Below are 22,132 nucleotides of genomic sequence, written 5' to 3' on the forward strand. Positions count from 1 at the left end.
TTTTTTTTAGACGTGTAGGGTCCCAAGTAGCACCAATTGGGTCGTTCCAGAAGTCTATTATACTAGAAGTAGTACTGATTTCATCCACTTGTGGTCGTTAGGATACAGTGACCTGACGTATATATATATTCACTTTTGATGCCAAGACTTTCTGCAGGCCGGGCTTGTTTTCATGAGTTATTTGTTGTTGTTCTTTCTTTCGTCATGTTTGTTTGTGAGTATTTTTTTTATAAGCGGAAAGCAGAGTACGTTTTTTGAGTTAAAAAAAAAGTAGCCTAATGAATCAGTCCGGTTATTTTTAGAGGATACAGAATTCGCATTAAAATAAGAGTCTTTTAAGGGCATTTCCGCACAAAATAGCGCATTGTGAAATGTTGATGAGTCGGTCAGATACAGTACTAATTCTGACTAATGATTCAAGACACGCAGATACCAAATATGCGTGACGGAATGTGTCCTGTTTGTGTCGCATGGAATATAACTTCACACACTTCATGCATTCCTGGAGGTTACAGAAATATACTGTGGCATTCTGCTTGCAAGTTGTTATGTTTTGCATTCATTCAAGTAGTGCAAAACATAATCAGCACTGATGATGATTTGGGATTTTAGCGACATTGTGTGTGTGTGTGTGTGTGTGTGTGTGTGTGTGTGTGTGTGTGTGTGTGTGTATGTGTGTGTGTGTGTGTGTGCATGTGTGTGTGTGTGTGTTTGTTTTTGTGTGTGTGTGTGTGTGTGTGTGTGTGCATGTGTGTGTGTCTCTGTGTGTGTCTGTGTTTGTCAAATGGATAAAACGTCAAATACCCGACCGTTAAAGTAAGGGGTGGGGTGTGTGTGAGGGGGGGGGGGGGGTGGTGGTGTGCGTGTGTGTGTGTGAAGAGGGGTTGGGATTGAAAAGGGAGGTTCCACATAGCTATTTTATTTTTAATGAGAATAACACGCATCAGTTTACGTTCGCCGCACACGAGTGACTTCACAGCGTCAACGCATGTTTTCCCGCCTGCCACACCGCGGCATGTGATCGGCAACCATTTAACATTTTATGCAGTGCTGCGCATGTTTTCACTGGTGATGGAGTAAGGGGTGACAGACAGGGAGGGGACAAAATGCACAGTGGCGATGACGGGTGGCGTGTAAGCCGACACCTGTCGTGTCGCCCCGTACCATGCACTGACTTCAAGAGGGGTGGTTGGGGGGGGGGGGGGGTGGTGGATGGGATGGAGGGGGGTTGAAGAGCATAGGGAAAATTCAATTCAATTCACGCAGGTAAGATTGCTTTGAACAGAAGGGGAGGTGGATGGTCGGGGGGAGGGAGTCGGTACAGCGGGGTTTGTGCAGGTATTTAGCCAGGGAACACTCAAATTCATGCAGGTAAGATTGCTTGGAACAGGAGAAAAATAAAGAGGAGGTAGGAGAAGGAGGGAGAAGGGGTGGTGGGGGGAAGGTTAATTTATTTCACGATCTTGAGTATGTGTGTGTGTGTGTGTGTGTGTGTGTGTGTGTGTGTGTGTGTGTGTGTGTGTGTATATGTGTTAGTGTGTGCGTGTGCGTGCGTGTGTGCATGCTTTCATGCGTGTGTGTGTGTGTGTGTGTGTGTGTGTGTGTGTGTGTGTGTGTGTGTGTATGTGTGGGTTGTATGTGTGTTCGTGCGTGCGTGTGTTTCTGTGTATGTGTGTGTGTGTGTGTCTTTCTGTCTCTCTCTCTCTCCCCCCCTCTCTCTCCCCCCCCCCTCTCTCTCTTCTCCCCCCTCTCTCTCTGTCCCTCACCCATCCCTCTTCTTCCCTCTCCAACCTCTCTCTCTGTCTCTCTCTCTCTCTCTTCCCCCCCTCTCTCTCTGTCCCTCACCCATCCCTCTCCTTCCCTCTCCAACCTCTCTCTGTCTGTCTATCCATGTTCATCCGCGTATTTATTTGTCAAGTTTCCCTCCTTGCTTGCTTGTGCGAAATACCTCGATCTTTTCACCATCTTTATGTGTACATCATGTCGCTGTGACTGTTGCAGAGAACCAGCAGAATCACAGCCTGGCGGGCGGCATGCCCTCCGTGCCCCAGCCCCTGTGCTCGGGCACGCAACACCGGGTGCCCGCCCTACCCGACCTGGGCATGGGGCACAAGATGCCCCCTGCCTACCTGGGGGGACCCGAACCCCCAAAGCTGAACCACATGCAACCTGGGCCACAGCCGCCCCCAGGGATGGTACAGCATCAGATGTCCCCCGTCCTCAACCCCCACTTTCTTCCCCCACATTTCGGCAGGTGAGATTGCAGTAAAACACAAATTTAAGACCCTTTGTTTTAGGGCTGTTCTATATTTTCAGATTCACCATTTGGATCATGGTTTTCAACGTTGAGCCTGATGAAGACTGTCTATTTGGAGACCTGATTTTGAGACAGTTTTAAGATTGTTGATGATGATGATGATGATAATAAAAGACACCTTCTGTTGTTCTTTTGTACGACTTGACTTCACTGTACCTGTCATGACAGGACACCGGCAATGTAGGGACATTTATGGATGGTCCAAATGCTGTCCTTTCATCACATGGTACCACTGTACAGTTGAACCCCTCTTTTAAGACCTTAAAAAATCTGAGAAAATCAGGTCTTAAAAAGGAGGGAGTCTTAAAATGGAGGTAAATTTACAGAGGCTATGAACAGAAATTCTGAAAAAACAAGGTCTTAAAATGGAGGGAGTCTTAAATTGGGGGGTCTTAAAAGGGAGGTTCCACTGTATTTACAATGCATCAGCTGTGCTGTTGTTTTGTAATTCTCAATTTCAGTAATTCGTAAATTTTGTAATTCGTAAATTCTGTCATTCATAATTTCTGTGTACAGCATGGGCAACTTGGTGACCCAACCGACCAAGAAGCGAAAGTTTTCCGAGTCGCCCACCAACACAATCAACGCCGCTATGTTGCCGCCGAGCATGAACGGTGTTCTCAGCATTAAACAGGAACCCCCTGGAGGTGCATGTAAGTGTGTGTGTTTTTGTGTATGTTGCGGGGGTTCATGTGTGTGTGTGTGTGTGTGTGTGTGTGTCTATGTGTCTGTGTGTCTGTGAGTGTCTAGCTGTATGAATGCCCCAAAACATCAAAACGCTATGTGCTTGCTCAGGACTTGTGCTTGCAAAGAGGATGATGAAACAGAGAGAGAGAGAGAGAGAGAGAGAGAGAGAGAGAGAGAGAGAGAGAGAGAGAGAGAGAGACAGAGACAGACAGAGACAGACAGAGACAGACAGAGAGACAGAGAGAGAGAGACCATTTTTTGCTGCAACAGAAACAGCAAGTGACTGTGTTTCCATAGTACACAATGTAACCTTGCATTTCACTTGTGTGCAGTGAACCAGTTTACACAGTATGTGGGCGATTGCGGACCTGACGATGACTTTTCATACGACCTTGACCCCAATGTGGGCTTTGTGGATGGGACGTACCAGGTGATCAAGTGGCAGAGCTTTAACACAAGCAGCTGGAACGCCCTCACTGACGCCAACTTCAAAGACTTGTGAGTTTTGCAGACATTTTGTGCTCTGGGTTTTCTGGCCTATATTTCCTTCATTGATTTGTGTGTGGAGAAATACTTGTATGATCAAGTTTTGCAAACGAAGCCAATCACACCCACTGGGCTCTACTCCGTGCTCCCTAAACAAGTTATAGCTCTCCATACAGAATTTGGTTGGGCCTTTGCATAGTATGATTCATTTTGATTTTGATTCAGATCAGGTTTAGGGGTGGGGGGTGGGGGGGGGGCGTAGGGCTGGAAGGGGTTATACTTCCCTCAGAATGGTTACAGACTGGCGTTACCAATTAACAGTATACGTTTGAATCTTGATGGAGTTGAATAGCCTAGTGCTGTTATGTTTTTATTGCAGACTGTGCAGTTATGAATTTGTTTTCTTCCCTGAGTGTCAGAATGTTTGCTTTGTTATTTAATTTGTGATGACCTGCAGGCAAACATACAGTGCATAATTTGTTTTCTTTTCACTTCAAACAAAGCTCTTTTGATATGCACTTTTATGGTATCAACTAATGTCAAAACATACAAAGCACATTGTGTTATTTGAGGCTAACTTTAAGATGGTTTATTGTATAGTTTATTGTATAGTTTATTGTATAGTTTATTGTATAGTTTATTGTATGGTTTATTGTATAGTTTATTGTATGGTTTATTGTATGGTTTATTGTATGGTTTATTGTATGGTTTATTGTATAGTTTATTGTATAGTTTATTGTATGGTTTATTGTATGGTTTACTGTATGGTTTATTGTATAGTTTATTGTATAGTTTATTGTATAGTTTATTGTATGGTTTATTGTATAGTTTATTGTATAGTTTATTGTATAGTTTATTGTATGGTTTATTGTATACTTTATTATATGGTTTATTGTATGGTTTATTGTATAGTTTATTGTATAGTTTATTGTATAGTTTATTTTCAAATAGTCTCGAATAGCATTAACTGCTGAAGAGACGTTAAACAATAATAACCAATCAACTGAAACATTTTTTCTTTTCTTAGACCAACACCAACGTACAGGGTGGACGCAGATAAAGGTTTCAACTTTTCCGTGCCGGACGAAGCCTTCGTGTGCCAGAAGAAGAACCACTTCCAGGTCACAGTTCACATGGGTCTGCAGGGCAACCCCAAGTATGTTCGCACTCCCGAGGGGGTCAAGAAAATCGAGGACTTTTACGTGCACTTTCATGGTGTGAAGGTGAGATGTGATTGTGTGTGGCCTTGATTGGTGCTGATTTACTAAGCTAGATTTTATTTGAATTTTGTACTCTTTCCTTTGTCTCTATTTGTTTATAATTCAACCTTTTGGTCTGCATGTCTGAGTGTTCCTTTATTTTTTGTTTACTTTCTGCTCATTTCTCCCCCATATGTATGTGATTGTGAATGAGGGTGTGCATATGTGAATGCACACACGCTTACTCAGACAGACAGATAGACAGACAGACAGACAGACACAGGCAGACAGACACATATGCACTCATACACACAGTACACACTCACACAAACACACAAGCACACAGACACACTCACAAACAAACACATACACGCACTCACGCATGCACGCACGCAAACATGCCCGCACGCATGCATGCACGCACGCAGGCACGCACACACACACACACACACACACACACACACACACACACACACACACACACACACACACACACACACACACACACACAGACATATAATACACACAAATGCAGATATACTTTTACACATACATGTCACTACCATCTGAAAAAAGTAATGATTGAAATGTGTTTTCAGGTGGAGTCCCAAACACAGTATATCAAAATCGAGCAGTCTCAGTCGGACAGAAGTAAAAAGCCTTTCCACCCTGTCAAGTGAGTAAAGTTTATGTGTGTGGTGTAGATGACATACACCATGTAAAGAGACGGCGTCTGACACAGATCTGTCATGACACATTCAAGTCATTGAAATATATAAAATATTGAATTCCTTTAATATGTGTACTGCCTTTCTGATCAAAACTTTGTTTTCCTGAAATGCTCACTTGTTAATTTGTGTGAATTGGCCTCCATTTTAAGGATTCAGTATATCACTTGATCCAATTTTTATCTTTAAACTTTAGAAGTTGTAAACCAGCATAACCACTGTACTATTCATGTCTGCGAGTACTGCATATTATTGGGTTTTGTTCTCGAAAGGTTGGGGTTTGAAACCACATAGACATAGAAAACTTTTTTATCTGAGCGTATGACTGCTTTAGTGGCAGGGAAAAAACGGTCATGCATGTAAGAGCCCACTTCTTCTTCTTTCTTCTTGTCGTTCGCCTTGGTTACACTTGGAGTCCAGCTCTGGTTATGAAGCTGGTGGTCTCATGTAGAGCCTCCACAGGTTAAGAGCCCACTCATGCCTACGAGTGTATGTGGGAGTCGTAACCCGTTAAGTGCAGAAGCAGAAGAAGAAGATACCTAAGCTGGTGATAATGACTATACTGAGTGTTGTTTTTTACTCCTTTTTACATTTAGTCAAGTTTTTTATTTTTTCGATAAATGTCTTTGATGACGTCATATCCGGCTTTTTGTAAAAGTTGAGGCGGCACTGTCACACCCTCATTTTGCAATAAAATTGATTGAAATTTTGGCAAAGCAATCTTCGACGAAGGCCGGACTTTGGTATTGCATTTCAGCTTGGAGGCTTAAAATTTAATTAATGACTTTGGTCATTAAAAATCTGAAAATTGTAATTAAAATTATTTTTTTATAAAACGATCCAAAAATACGTTTATCGTATTGTTCATCATTTTCTGATTCCAAAAACGTATAATTATGGTATATTCGGATTAAAAACAAGCTCTGAAAATTAAAAATATAAAAATCATGATTAAAATTAAATTTCCGAAATCGATTTAAAAACAATTTCATCTTATTCCTTGTCCGTTCCTGATTCCAAAAACATATAGATATGATATGTTTGGATTAAAAACACGTTCAGAGAGTTAAAAAGAATAGAGATATAGAAAAGTGGGCTATCCTCCTCAGCGCAACCGCTACCGCGCTTTTCTGTATTGTTAATTTCACTGCCTTTGCCACGAGCGGTGGACAGACGATGCTACGAGTGTACGGTCTTGCGAAAAAAATGCAATGCGTTCAGTTTCATTCTGTGAGTTCGACTGAGCTTGACTAAATGCTGTATTTTTGCCTTACGCGACTTGTTGTTTTCTTTCAGGGTAAATCTAATGTGTTCATTAACTTCACCAATGCAAGGCATTAGGATTAATATCTGATTATTTTTTTGCCCCTGGTTTTGTTCCGGCAGGGTGGATCTGATACCGGAGCAGGTGATAAAGCTGACGGTGGGAAGGCTGCACTTCAGCGAGACGACGTCCAACAACATGCGCAAGAAGGGCAAGCCCAACCCCGACCAGCGCTACTTCAAGCTGGTGGTGGCCCTTAACGCGCAGTCCGGCCACAACTCCTACCTCATCTGTGCCCACTCCTCCGAGCGCATCATTGTCAGGGTGAGTCAAGTGAGTTAGACGCTTTAAAAATATCAACAACAACAGCAACTATATCATCATCATCATCATCATCATGATCGTCATCATCATCATCATCATCATCATCATCATCATCATCATCATCATCATCATCATCAAGAACAACAACAACAACAACAACAACAACAACAACAACAACAACAACAACAACAACAACAACAACAAGAGCTTGACATGATGTTTAACTTAAATAAGTGACAGAATTACACAGAAACTACATGTATTTTGTTGTTGTAGGTTCTTTAATAGTCTTCATCAGGATGTTAGGCGCTTCGAACTATTATCAAATTTGCGTCATAAAACCATCCTCATCATTACTATTATTAAACTCATACTGACCCATGCCGGTGACTCTGTTTTGTGTCATAAAACCATCCTCATCATTACTATTATTAAACTCATACTGACCCATGCCGGTGACTCTGTTTTGTGCAGGCGTCCAACCCTGGTCAGTTTGACAGCGAGGTGGATGTCATGTGGCAGAGGGGTCACACAGGGGACTCGGTGTACCACGTGGGTCGGGTCGGGGTCAACACGGACCACCCGGAGGAAGCGCTGACCATTCACGGCAACATGCGGCTCACCGGGCACCTGTTGCAGCCGTCAGACATGCGCGCCAAGGAGAACATTGAGGAGGTTTGTTTGTTTATTGTTCTTTCTTGTGTTCCAAAGCTCCGGCTGTAATGTGAGACCAGTTCAGCATTGATCATATTTTCTGTTTTGCTCTTGGCTTACTCTTCATCATTTTTTAAACACGAGTGTACAGCCCATGGGAGTTGCAGCCAATGAACGCAGAAGAAGAAGAAGAACTATTCACATTTAAAGCTTATCACAGTAAAATTGGGTAAAAGGTTCCTTAAAACTCGGATCCTTACACAGTCAGCGTTTTCAATCTTGTTAGATATCTTTATCTCTTTCAAAAAGTTAAAGATATTGTTCGATGCTATACGTCCCAGAGTATTGAGGAGGTGAGCAGCAAGTTTTGTTTGGGTTTAATTGAGTATTTGATTCATTTTGTTTTGTTGGAGAATGTGCTGCAGATGCGCATCTTGTCTATCTGTTTGTCTCACTGACCCACATGTATCTCTCTGTCCCGTCTGACCCACAGCTGGACCCCAAGAACCAGTTGGAGAATGTGCAGAAGATGCGCATCTATCGCTATGACTACAAGGAGGAGTTCGCCGAGGAGGCCGGCATCGCCTCTGACCGCCGCCAAGACGCCGGCGTGCTGGCGCAGGAAATCATGGACGTTCTGCCGGACGCTGTACAGTCCACTGGGGACGTGAGACTGCCCAGCGGTCACACCCTGGAGAACTTCCTGGTGGTCAATAAGGTGGGCTAATTGTGTGGCTTTGATCTTGTGTTTGTTGTGTTAATTTGTGTCGTACAGGATGTTTGTTGTGTGTTGTGGTTATGGTGATTGGACGATTTAGATCGTTGTAGGCTCTGTGAAACTTAGTTATAGGATGGTTACAATAAAATGCTCATTATCGATGATTGTACAGGACCGTATTTTCATGGAGAATGTAGGCTGTGTGAAACTTAGCATGGTTACGATGATTGCTCATTATCGATGATTATTCAGGACCGTGTTTTCACTGAGAATGTAGGCTCTGTGAAACTTACTTAGCATGGTTACGATGGACTCATCGTTGATGATTGTACAGGACCGTATCTTCATGGAGAACGTGGGTGCGGTGAAAGAGTTGTGCAAGTTGACGGACAACCTGGAGGTGAGGATTGACGAACTGGAGAAGATGAACAAACGGCTGTCCAAACTCCGTCGCTATGACAGCATCAAGTCCACCAACAGCTTTAAGTCTGTCTCCAGTGTCACGTCAAGCACGCTCAGGTTGGTGTTGTTCTTCTTTAATTTGTATTCCATTCTATTGTCTGGTACACCCAGTACTGGTGCATTATTGTGCATACTTGAAACTGTGTATATGATGTTTTAACAGAGCAGTCTAGCCTTACGTATTGACCAAGTAACCCAAATACCGAATAAAGAATATTTGTCCTGTGTTTATTGCTTCAAAAACAAAGAACAGCCTGATATTTATGCTTACATTCAGGCCACCATGACCACAAAACAGTCAATTTGACTGATTCGTCAAAAAGTGCATTGGTCAGTCCATTAAACCAGCATGTCAGAAAATGGTTGGTCACTCAAGCTGATATGAGCTCCAGACAAAATATCAGTCGATCATTTGAAATTGTTATTCCATAAGCGTCCCTTGACACAAAACTGACCTTACCACTAGATCTAATCAGAAATGGATATCGTCGTCGTCCTAGATTTTGGCGCAACTCGATATTTGGCGATGATGATGTTTTTTGTGCTTTAGAGTAAGTTTGTTTGTTTGTTTGTTTGCTTAACGCCCAGCCGACCACGAAGGGCCACATCAGGGCGGTGCCGCTTTCACATATAACGTGCGCCACACACAAGACAGAAGTCGCAGCACAGGCTTCATGTCTCACCCAGTAACATTATTTTGACACCGGACCAACCAGTCCTAGCACTAATCCCATAATGCCAGACGCCAGGCGGAGCAGCCACTAGATTGCCAATTTTAAAGTCTTAGGTATGACCCGGCCGGGGTTCGAACCCACGACCTCCCGATCACGAGGCGGACGCCTTACCACTAGGCCAACCGTGTCGGTTTTTAGAGTAAGTTAATCATTGTCAATGAGAAATATTCTCAAAAACACAATACATGATTTACCCTTCTTTTATCTTTCTATCCATACCAGGTACAAATATAAACAATATTTCTTAATAAAGTGCTGACATTTCAGCTGTCTAAAATGAGTTACGCCAAAATTCCATGACGACGTCAATATTTTGGTGTTACATTTCAAAATGATGTTAACACCACAAATGTTATTCTCTTCCAGCACCAGTGCCAGCACGGCGACACCTCCTCGAAAACCCAGCAGCGACCCTCACAACAACAACCTCAGCAACAGCAACAGCAGCAGCAGCAAGAACAACAACAGCAGCAGCAACAGTCGAAGTCACAGCCAGCGCTACAGTCAGCACTCCCATCGGCGGAGCAGCGGCAGTACGCTGAGCAGCTTCTCCAGTCTGCCCAAGATGTGCGGCAACCGCTTCCTGCAGATCACCATCCTCATCCTCATCCTCATCATGGCTTTCTGGTCAGTGTCTATGATTGTTGTCGCTATCGGTGTGGGTTAATTCGATCCTCACGTTCGGCAAGGGATTTATTTCCCAGAATCAACTTTGTGCAGACTCTCTTCGGTGTCCGAACACCCCCCGGTGCATGCATGCGCACGATAACGACCCCAAGCTCACAGCGAAAGTCTCATGGTTTGGAAACATGAATATGCGCATGCAGGACAAAGAAAAAAAATTGGGTAGCGCCATACTGTATGGCAGCTCGCTTTCGCCAGTGAGAAACCAGACTGAATTTCTATGGGGGTAACCTCACAGGATCTAGGACTATATGAAATCTTATCGTATCTTTATCCTTATCGTATCTTATCGTATCTTATCGTATCTTTATCGTATCTTTATCGTATCTTTATCGTATCTTTATCGTATCTTTATCGTATCTTATCGTATCTTTATCCTTATCGTATCTTATCGTATCTTTATCGTGTCAGTGTCTTGGTGTTTTATTATTGTTCTGGTCAGTATCTTGGTGATGTGTGTTTGTTCTGATCTGTACCACATTGCCATTCTGTGTAATAGTTGCAGTGGTACCCACTTTTAATATCACCAACACTCATATTTTGATTTTTCTTCTTCTGGCATCTGCTCCCTGCATCCCTCATGATCCTCATGTTTCTCTGTAATGGCTTTTTGATGAGTTCCACACTTGACTTTCATGTAGGCCTACTTTGACTTACGCCTCTGAATTCTTTAGGGAAAATCGGGCCGCAGCAGTTCCGCTCTATTGTTTGATATTTGTTCTGGTCAGTGTATGTATTAAAAACAATTCCTTTAGTTTGTATGTTTTCAATTTTGTTGCCATAAGGATGCAGTACAGCAACAAAACAGATGATTAAAATGCTTTTTCTTCTTGTTTATTTAGCTGCCATAACAACGCAGTACATAAAGAAATAAAATCATTGGGTTAGCTTGTTTGTTTCAGTTTGGTTGCCATAACGACACTGTATATCATGGAGCGACACAAGCAGAACGACGAAACTACCCCAGTGTATCAAGTCACACCGGCACCCCCCCACCACCACACAGTACCTCCGCCGTGAGTCTTTCTTCTTCCTACAATGTCTCGATCCCACTTTTTCACTCTTGCTGCCAGGACATATTTGTATACAAAGCACAATACCTGTGTTTACCTGAACTAACAGCATGTTGCACTCTACAATTTCCGGCCAAACAGTATCCTTATGCTAATCAGTTTCACTCTGTGAGTGAATGCAGCTGCTGCTGATATCTTCTGCTCTATACTTTAATGAATAAACTTGGTGATAGACATTCGTTTGATGTTATACTGAGATGGCTGAGAGTGTGACCCTACGATAGCCTCCGAATACAAACACCTAACACTATATTATTACATGGTGGCAGCTCTGGTGCCCCAGTGTGAACATCTTACGAATTGTGTTTTCTGTGCCAGCTTTTGTGTGTATGACACTGACAGCTTCTGACAGAGTGCCCTTGATGTATAGATAAATACACCACACACACACACACACACACACACATATTGTTTGTTTGTTGTTTTTCTTCTTCTTCTTCTGTTGTTGTTGTTTATTAAACGGTTCGTTGCCCGTTAAAGCAAGTTACCTAGGACGTCAGTTGATGTCCTACGGGCAGCTAAAGGGTTAGATTGAGAATGGTGAATTTCTTGTTCATGGTGTGTTGTGTACTACATGGGTGGAATGTGGTCTTGATTACAGTTCGCCCTCACCGGCCAGTGCTGGTAACAGAAGTGTCCCCATTGGGCCGCAGTCTGCTACCACCCCCACCACAACCACAACAACATCGACGACAACCACCACCACCCCCACTTCAACCACTGTCAAAGACTCAGACAGAAAAACCACAACTACTGCAGGTGTGTGTGTGTGTGTGTGTGTGTGTGTGTGTGTGTGTGTGTGTGTGTGTGTGTTTAGTGTGTGTGTATTAGTGTGTGTATTAGTGTGTGTATTAGTGTGTGTGTGTGTGTGTGTGTGTGTGTGTGTGTGTTTGGTTGTTGTGTCCACAAGCACATAGGGTATATTATAAATGTACATGTCTGTGTCTGTCTGTCTGTACCAGTTTTGTAATCATTAGGCTGGTAATTTTGTTTATGTAACATACTCATTTGATGAGAAGAAAAGATATACTTGTCAGGACACAACTAGACTGCAAATTTGTTGGTAGCATATATTTTTCACCCACACTCAAATGCATGCATGAACGCTTACATACACATCCACACACACACATGTCCGCACGCACGCACGCACGCACGCACGCACGCACGCACGCACGCACGCACGCACGCACGCACGCACGCACGCACGCACGCACGCACGAACATATACATGCACATTCACACACACATATACACATATACACAAACACACACACACACACACACACACACACACACACACACACACACACACACACACACACACACCCCACTCCAGCTAATGGTTTGTTCACACATATACGATGTATGGCTCGCGCCTTATGAAATACATAGCAGAAAGTGCATTGTAAGTATTTTGTTCTTGTAGCATCCATAACGCCCATGGTGACGATCCCCATGCTGCCGGCGTTCCCCACACCGTCGTGCCAAAAGGAGGAGTGTGAACAGCTGTGCTGTCCTTTGCCGCCTGAAGACCAGCCCTACGTCATCCATAACGGCGACGCCGGCTACGGCCCTACCTGTGAGTGCACGCTTTTTAAAGAATATTGTTCAAATTCGGACAATGCCTCAAAAGTAGGAGTTTTGACACTGAGGATTGACCACACTGATCTGACTTTTGCACCCTCCAGACTCCCTGTAATTGCTGTTTCAACTCATGTATTGTCTAATTTTTTTTTAATGCAAGATCATTCAGAAAAAACAACAAATGAAAATCTAGAGGGCTAAAATCGTGTTGTTGTGGCCGGCTACCACTCTGGGCCAGATCCCCAAATTTGGATTTTTTTTTAAATTCCGAAAGAGCATGAAAAGTGTGAACATTTCACGTATACACTTTAAACTGTGTGAATTTATCATCCGATATCTCAAGCCAATATACACCAAATATGAAGTAAATTGCTGTAGTAGTTTAGGAGCGGCCAACCCCTTGCTCTACCCTCACAACTTTACTTGGGCTTGGGACTAAGAGAGCCTCGTAAACTAGAACTCAGGGTGGTCTTTATTATGGTGTGTAGATCCAAGGGAAACTCTTCGTGTTGATGGTTACTTACATGTTGTTGTTGTGTGTGCAGATAACATCAACAACGATTCCGGGGGAGGAGAGGGGGGGCTGTACATGGGTACGCAGCAGGATGACAGTGACAGACCCCCCCTGGACACCACTGCTGTGAGTCACTGTTAAAGTATTTGGTTAAGATCAAATCAAATCAAATTTTATTTTACGATTACGAGGGAGAGGGAGGGAGGGAGGGAGGGAGGGAGGGAGGGAGGGAGGGAGAGAGAGAGAGAAACAAGACCAGACGAGACGAGACGAGACGAGACCAGACCAGACCAGACCAGACCAGACTAGACCAGACCAGACTAGACCAGACCAGATCAGACCAGACCAGACCAGACCAGACCAGGACTAGACCAGACCAGACCAGACCAGACCAGACCGGACCAGTCCAGACGGAGGGTAATAGATAGGCAAGAATATATGCTTTTTTTGATATCCAGGCGTAACCCTAGATAGGGTCAACTAGAACAAAAAAATATGGGTACATGAGAGGGAGGACCGCTCTAATATGGCCCTTCGTGGTCGGCTGGGCGTTAAGCAAACAAACAAACAAAATGGGAGGGAGGGAGGGAGGGAGGGAGGGAGGGGGAGAGAGAGAGAGAGAGAGAGAGAGAGAGAGAGAGAGAGAGAGAGAGAGAGAGAGAGAGAGAGAGAGAGGAAAGTTGAACCGTGTACAGGGCCCATTATCAGTGAAGATATTCATGTTGTAACTGTGTGTGTGTGTGTCTGTGTCTGTGTCTGTGTGTTTATGTGTGTGTCTGTGTGTGTGTGTGTGAGTGTGTGTGTGTGTGTGTCTGTGTGTTTATGTGTGTGTGTGTGTGTCTGTGTGTGTGTGTGTGTGTGTGTGTGTGTGTGTGTGTGTGTGTGTGTGTGTGTATGTGGATGTGTACATGAATTCACTGTTTATATCATTGTAATTCCTTTTCTTTTTAATTGGATTGTGCAGCAGTATGAACAGATCACGTGTCCCAGGATGTATTCACAAAAAAGAGATGTATTGTTTTAATCAGTGATGCTGAATGCGTGAACTGTTGCAGGCTCACAACCACAACACAGTGGTGTCGATGAGCCAGCCAGACACCACCAACAACCGCTTCAACAACCCAAACAACGTCCAGGTAGTGGTCAACGGTGGCGGCGGTCCTTCCTACAACATCATCAACACCATCAGCGGCGGCAAGTACCCGCACCACGTCTACAAGAGACAAGGTCTGTGTGTGTGTGTGTGTGTGTGTGTGTGTTAGTTTGTGTGTGTGTGTAATTGTGTGTGAGTGTGTGTGTGTGTATGTGTGTTTGTGTGTGTATGTGTGTGTGTGTGTGTTAGTTTGTGTGTGTGTGTATGTGTGTGTGTGTGTGCGTGTGTGTGTGTGTGTGTGTGTGTGCATTGTTTTTAAATTTGTGGTGCAGTTTAGGCACAGTGTTCACAATGTATGGGTGTGTTCACAATGTATGGGTTTGGTTCACAATGTATGGGTGTGTTCACAATATATGGGTGTGTTCACAATGTATGGGTTTGGTTCACAATATATGGGCGTGTTCACAATATATGGGTGTGTTCACAATGTATGGGTGTGTTCGCAATGTATGGGTTTGGTTCACAATATATGGGTGTGTTGACAATGTATGTGTGTGTTGACAGCAACTGACGGAGCGGAGGACGTGAGGATGGTCGTCAAGGAGCTGAACGCCACCATCACGCACGCTTTCTGTCGCTCTGGTTGCCAGGGCAACAACCAGACCTACTACATCCCAATGGATCCCCTCTTCGGATTTGAACCCATCACCCTACAATTCAGGTCAGTGTATTTGTTCTTTATGTGGTACAGGCAAGGAAAGGTCACCCTTGGGACCAGGCAAAAGTGTCCCTACGTTGCAGGTGGCCGGCTGTCATGATTATAGGTAGGCTTTTCTTGAAAGGGATAGAAGGGACATCAGAAGGTGTCCTGTATAAGGCCGGAAGTGTGCCGGTGTATGCGGTCGTGCAAGCGTGTGGTTGTGCATGTGTGCGTGCATACATGTGTGTGCGTGTGTGTGTGTTTGTGTGCATGTGTGCGTGCATACATGTGTGTGCGTGTGTGTGTGTAAGTGTGTGCATGTGTGTGCGTGTGTGTGTGTAAGTGTGTGCATGTGTGTGCGTGTGTGTGTGTAAGTGTGTGCATGTGTGTGCGTGTGTGTGTGTAAGTGTGTGCATGTGTGTGCGTGTGTGTGTGTAAGTGCGGGCATGTGTGTTTGTGTGCATGCGCAAGTAGGTGAGTACATTTAATTGTCTTGTGTTTTAGTGTATTGATTGTATTTCAAGTCAATTGATATCCATAGAGTACTGCACATGGTTGTTAAAAAGTGTTACATCTTGTGTCATGCGATGGATTGGATCGGGTGTTACAGGATGAACAAGTCTCGCCACGTGGCGCTGTGCACCACTCAACCCATCGCTGCCTGCGGGGATGCCCCGGGCACCACCCCTCTCGACCCCCAGACCAAGAATGTAAGTTGACTGACTCACAGCTACATTGTTCACGGGCACCACTCCTCACACACACACACACACACACTCACACACACACTCACACACACACACACACACACACACACACACACACACACACACAGACACACACACAGACACACACACACACACACACACACACTCACACACACTCACACACACACACACACACACACACACACACACACACACACACACACACACACACACACACACACACACACACACACATTTGGGACTAGTGAAGTCAAAGATGATTTCTCTCTGTATTTGAATTTACATGTTTATTGTTTTAAACAGCATATTCTTCCTGCTTTATCACAATGCACTCTTCCTGCTTTATCACAATGCCATACAAATACATATGAGTGATTGTGTCAGGAATGTAAAGCCTGATGCTATTGAGGGATATATGTGTTTATTTTCAACGGGCCATTTGTAGGGCTGATACGATGAATGATGTCATTTACATTGTACATGTGCGAGGGTTGTACTGTTTCAGGGCACAGTGGTGGAGTGGTCGCTGCGTGTGGGTGTCCATGCCAGGACTCACTATCTCTTCAGAGTGGCAGAGGGCGATGGCATCCCAGATGATGTGAGTCACAAATAATTGTGTGATGAAGAGTCCATCAATGTACAAGATTTTGTATATTAGAGTCCATCGATGTACAAGATTTTGTATTTGTTTTGATTCATTGATCTTTTGTAAGGCACTTAGAACTATGGTAGGAATTGTGCCATATAAATACCCTAATTATGATTAAATGAATATGCATTTCATTCAGCATTTTCATTGTGGACACAATGTTTTCTTTCTGAGTAAAGGGAGTGGCAGCATTTTCATTCATTTTGAAGTAGCACGTGTCAATACCGTAAATGATTATCATGTTAAAGGAATGACTTATGGAAAGTTAGGTTCAGTAGGACGAGGAACCAACAATTTTATTTGCGTAGAGTAACATTTTTTTTTCCTTGTGTTGCAGAACACAAGTGAAATCTGTTCGCTGCAGCCCACCAGTGGTCTGATGATCCGAGACTACCGACTGGAATTCAGACGATCGTGCCCAGACACAAACATGGAGTGAATGCGGCGGTGATACAAAATGGCTGCCTATTAAAGCAGCTTGATGCCATTAAATGTGGACTTTGAACAAATGCAATACATTTCTCCAAGAGATTTTCCAGTTTCTTAAGCTGTGGAGGAGGTATTTCTCTACATCTTCGGCTTGTGAACTTTATTTTACTTCAGTAACTACATTCCTTGAGGCAGGAAATTAATTAATTAAGGTCTTGCTTTTGTGCTCAGCACAGGAATTAAGCCACCTTGGTATTTAGGCCAGTTTGTAAAGTAGAATATCTGATTCTTATTTTTCGTTCCAAATGTTGTGTGTAAAGACTTTAGAGTTAAGATTCACATTGATCAGTTTGAATATTATTTTTTTTATGTCGCATATTCTGACCTGATGTGTATACTATTACAGTCAGATTGAAAGAAGTTCTGGTTATGTCTGACAAAAAAGAAGTGTTTGTGACATATTGCAATGAAACCAGATATATGCAGACAACAAATTAAAATGAAAAAGGAAAAATAACAACCTTACCCATGAAAAGACTCCCCCCCCTCCCCCTCTTCTCATTCACCTGAGCACTGAGAGTAAAACCATGGATATTTTGATGATATAATTATGTGAAGAAAAAATGTTTCCTTACGATGATCTTAATTGTTATTGATGTTATTGATACAATCATTTTGTGTGATGCGTATTATGTATTTCTTTGCTAGTATGAGTTGAAGTATGATGTACATACATGTACTGTTTTTCCTTTATAATGGTTGAGGATGATTTCATAACTTTGTTTACACTTAACACATTTCTGTTCATTATATGTATTGTGCCAACCTAACAATTGAAAACCAGGTGTAAATTGCTAGTACAATGCTAAAATTGGAGTTAGTTTATTTCAAAGAAACGTTTTGCCTGTGTGTTTGTTAAGAAACTAAAATAAATCAAAACTTTAATCACATGTATTATTTTTGGATGCATTTTTAAACTCTGCACACTATTATGTGCCGAACAGTTTCAATGTCCATCTGATATGAAGGGATTAATGTTAGAGATTAGTATGCTGGTCTTGTTTAGTTAAGTATAGTTAAGGATTTTCATTCTGAAAGTATTGAAATAGTATTTTTTAAGTTTGGATTGATTGATATCTATAAGAAACTTTAAACATGAAACAAGTCCACATGTTCATGCAAGAGCCTTCATAAAGATTATCTATTATTTAATGTACACATATCAAGTTTAATTTCTAAACGGAAATGAATTTTTATATTGGTTTACAAAGGTGTTTTTCTTCACTCAATTTTACTTTTTAACTTTGATGACATTCTGAGGTTAATTGCTTTACAGCCTTATTATTTATTAATTTGTTTATTAGTTTTAATTTGTTTTGTTTTGTACAGTGGCTTAACTCCATAAGCACTATGCTGAAGAAGGGGTGGGTGGGGTTTATGAAGAAAAAATAGGAAAATACGTATTTGATTTATTTTAAATGGTTTGCTATTGTTCATTTTTTCCCCTTCATCTTTAGCTCTCCTGTTTACAAGTTGCTTCAGATGGGAGTGCTTAGTTTCAACTATTTCTACATTCCTACCAAAGAAGAATGCTCATACAGTTAGAGGAAAAACACATGGGCAGCTTTTATAACTCTTTTAATTGTTCTTGCTATATATTTTCATTTTCAGATTATATATAATTTTATATGTTGATCATGTACGTACATATACCCTCTTTCATTGTCACTAAGCTTTACGGAATCGCTCCGATGAACACATTACACCCAAAGACATTTTCCTTAGTGTCATAAGTTATATCTAAAACTACCTGTTGTTTAGATCAGTGTACTTTTTACACTCAGCCATTGCTGCTTTTTCCACACATTTTTGATCGGACCCACCTATGATTGCGTGTTGCTGGTATTTCTGCTCTAGCAGTCACATACTGGTTTTGTACATTCCATGTATCATGTGTTACTTATAAGCAAAACTGTTGCCTTCTATTCTGCCTGTGTGTGTGTATGTGTGTGTGTGTGTGTGTGTGTGTGTGTGTGTGTGTGTGTGTGTGTGTGTGTGTGTGTGTGTGTGTGTGTGTGTGAGAGAGATGTGTGTGTGTGAGAGAGAGAGAGATAGAGAGAGATGAGAGAGAGAGAGAGAGAGATGTTTGTGAGAGAAAGAGAGAGAGAGAGAGAGAAAGAGAGAGAGAGAGAGAGAGGGGGGGGGGACATTGCAGAATGCTCTCTAAGCAGTCCATTTTTTCATCACATTTACACATTCTCTTACTCTTTTGTTTGACGTTCTATGATATAGATATTTTTGGTTTTTGTTGTAACAGTGCTACCGTTTATTGCTTTTTCACATCAAATTTTTGACACCTCTTTATTGCTCTGCAGAGGACCACACATTGTTGGAAATACATGTTTTTGAATAGTTTATTTATCTGCTTCTGAACGGTTGGAATTGTGTGTTTTTTAAGTGAATGTTGCTAAAAACACACATGCAAGCATGCACGCACGCACACACGCACTCATATACACACACACACACGCACACACACACGCACGCGCACACACACACGCGCACACACACACACACACACACATACACACACACACGCACGCGCACACACACACGCGCACACACACAAACACACACTTAGCCACAACCTAGTATTCTAATCAATGTTTGCAAAACAATGAGCGACTACATTACACATCATGAATGTTTTAGAACAACAACAGTTGTTGAAAATATGTTAACAATTGATCGGAAAATGTCCTTTTGAAATAAAGATATTTTTTTTGTACAGGATCACATGTCAGTTGCATGTGAGATGTCTCAGAGATCACACCTGTATTGAGAACTCAGTTTTAAGGTACCTATAGTTAAATGGTTCTTCTTTGTTCACTTTTATTCAGGCCAGATTAAACAAAGGAAAACATGCAGGGTTTTGTTGTTGTTGTTACTGTTGTTGTTGTTTTGTTATCTTTTTGATTACATTCGAAAAGGATTTCCATATTATTTGTAATAGTGCACACAAATTGCCATGTTCATGTCATGTATTATTTTAGTCGTTGTGTAGTTTAATCAATTCTTTTCAACTTCTGCTACTTTTACTCATTGAACAAAAAGAAGACTTTATTTCACAACACATGGGACAAATAGACGACAAGAGATCACTTTGATATTCGCATCCTCGAAATGATATTTTCACCAAAAGAGATTCGCTTTGCAAGAGTTCTTATCATTGCTAGACACCGGGAGAGTATAGTGAACAAAGTTTTTGCAGTACTCATATTTTCTTTGGCCTTTAGTTTTGTGGTTTTTCACCATCTTTTAGTGTGAAACTGGATGTAAATACTCATACACCCACAATTTTGCCCAGTGACCGTTTGTTTTCATTTTCATACAAACATTTTAAAGTTTTTTTGTTAATTTGATGTTAATTCTGTGATTTTATAATTCTGACAGATTATGATGTGATTATATTCACAACATTTCCCCGTCCTCAGTTGCCCTTGCATTCAGAAAATGTTCCTTATCATCTGTTAATGAGCCTTATTCCACCCTATAACATGAACAGGCGGACATACAATTCATCAGATAGTCATCATTCCCCAGTTGTATGCACACAATTTATGTATAAAGAATGTAACTTGTTCATGTGTATGTTTAAACTTGTTAATGTTTTTTGTTCCTGTGTTACTGTTTGAAAAAGACAATGTAAAACTTAAAAACAAGTTTAAATGTTTCAGTTTCAATGTTATGATTGAGAAATACGATGTAAATGTTGATATAGTTTTCATGTTATAGGTTTGGTTTTTGACAATGAATATTATTTAGTCTGAACAAAATTGTTGACAATAGTTTTATTCTGAAGCAAAACAGGTATTTAAGGAGAAATTCCATAGATGTAAGAAAGATGTGAGTTTTATTTAAGACGATCAGTGTGTGTCTCAAAAGTTGCAATAAACATAACGTGTACAAACATCAATTTGTTATAAGAAGTGTGTATAATTGTGTGTGTGTTTGTGTTTGTGTGTGTGTGTTCATGTGTGTGTGTGTGTGTGTGTGTGTGTGTGTGTGTGTGTGTGTGTGTGTGTGTGTGTGTGTGTATGTACGCGTGCATGTGTGTGTGCACGTGTGAGTGTGTATGTGTAAGTGTGCGTGTGAGTCTGCACACGTGTGTACCTCTCGGTCTGTCTGTGTAATTGCTGCATGTTACTTTGAATGCACGAAGTATGTGCCATGGAAGTGGGAACAACTCTATCGTTGCAAAACTAAGGAGTTGTTTGTCTTGTAGTTTAGTGCCCTATCTATGTCTGAGATCTCCAACTAAGGAAGATATTTGGTAGGCACTACGAGGACAAACTCAACAGAAACTGGAACAAGGGACTGCAGGTGAGAGAAATAGAACAAGATAACAAAACAAAATGTACTCACCAAAAAAGATCAACAATTGTGTATTCTTGTTGCTGTTTTTTGGTGAGTACATTTGTATTGTTATCTTGTTCAACAGAAACTACTGACATGAAAGGCACACCTACGCTGCTTTAAGCACCACTGTCCCAAAATCATATCATATTTAAGCTGTCAACGAAGATTATAAAAAAGCTCATGCCCCTAATGGTTTTGCTGTGACGACGTAAAACTTACATTTTCTCTTATAAAAAAGCTATACGAAGTCAAGCTACTGATATGATGAGCTCCCTGCAATACTAATACTGCAGAGCTCAAACAATGTTCCCCGAATTCCAAAATTATGGAACAGCTAGTATACCAAGTTCTGGGAAGCTGCAAGATTCACATGCACAATGGGGTGTTGCAGGTAGCCCTGTCTCCTCCTTGGGGATGAAGCTACCAGGGGAAGGGATTGTGTTGGAGGTGCGGGTAGAGGGGTAGCCCTCCCGGTGCTCCCCCTTGGACCTCCCTAGTCTAGGACCCTGGGTCTTCGCGAGGTGGCCTTTGTGGCGTAATCCCTCCGGACTAGCATAACGTTTCCCTATCCCAAGACCGACCGTGCGTGGTCTATGACCACATCCTCTACGAGGTGACCCTATCAACTAGGCAGCGCAAGCCCCTAGGCGAAACACGGCGGATCTAGAGGAGAGAACCTCGAT

General features: G+C 42.2%; 1 protein-coding gene across 3 annotated transcripts in view; it reads left to right on the plus strand.

Annotated features, from left to right (window-relative positions):
* The window catches only part of LOC138971000 (myelin regulatory factor-like), a 333,475-nt gene extending 312,469 nt beyond the window's left edge, over window positions 1-21,006 (plus strand). For 2 of the 3 annotated variants that reach the window (XM_070343596.1, XM_070343598.1), the window contains 19 exons: window positions 2,002-2,254; window positions 2,834-2,970; window positions 3,337-3,502; window positions 4,518-4,713; window positions 5,289-5,365; window positions 6,804-7,014; window positions 7,480-7,680; window positions 8,153-8,377; window positions 8,712-8,896; window positions 9,940-10,200; window positions 11,160-11,273; window positions 11,932-12,089; window positions 12,760-12,912; window positions 13,463-13,557; window positions 14,487-14,658; window positions 15,089-15,245; window positions 15,835-15,934; window positions 16,458-16,550; window positions 16,939-21,006. In XM_070343596.1, the coding sequence (XP_070199697.1) occupies window positions 2,002-2,254; window positions 2,834-2,970; window positions 3,337-3,502; window positions 4,518-4,713; window positions 5,289-5,365; window positions 6,804-7,014; window positions 7,480-7,680; window positions 8,153-8,377; window positions 8,712-8,896; window positions 9,940-10,200; window positions 11,160-11,273; window positions 11,932-12,089; window positions 12,760-12,912; window positions 13,463-13,557; window positions 14,487-14,658; window positions 15,089-15,245; window positions 15,835-15,934; window positions 16,458-16,550; window positions 16,939-17,040 (3,056 nt within the window). In that variant the 3' untranslated portion in view covers window positions 17,041-21,006. The remainder of the gene's footprint in view (window positions 1-2,001; window positions 2,255-2,833; window positions 2,971-3,336; window positions 3,503-4,517; window positions 4,714-5,288; window positions 5,366-6,803; window positions 7,015-7,479; window positions 7,681-8,152; window positions 8,378-8,711; window positions 8,897-9,939; window positions 10,201-11,159; window positions 11,274-11,931; window positions 12,090-12,759; window positions 12,913-13,462; window positions 13,558-14,486; window positions 14,659-15,088; window positions 15,246-15,834; window positions 15,935-16,457; window positions 16,551-16,938) is intronic. The other variant, XM_070343597.1, reaches the window with a different exon arrangement.
* Window positions 21,007-22,132: the final 1,126 nt, after the last annotated feature.

Source organism: Littorina saxatilis, linkage group LG7, assembly GCF_037325665.1.
Source record: "Littorina saxatilis isolate snail1 linkage group LG7, US_GU_Lsax_2.0, whole genome shotgun sequence".
NCBI classification, from domain to species: domain Eukaryota; kingdom Metazoa; phylum Mollusca; class Gastropoda; order Littorinimorpha; family Littorinidae; genus Littorina; species Littorina saxatilis.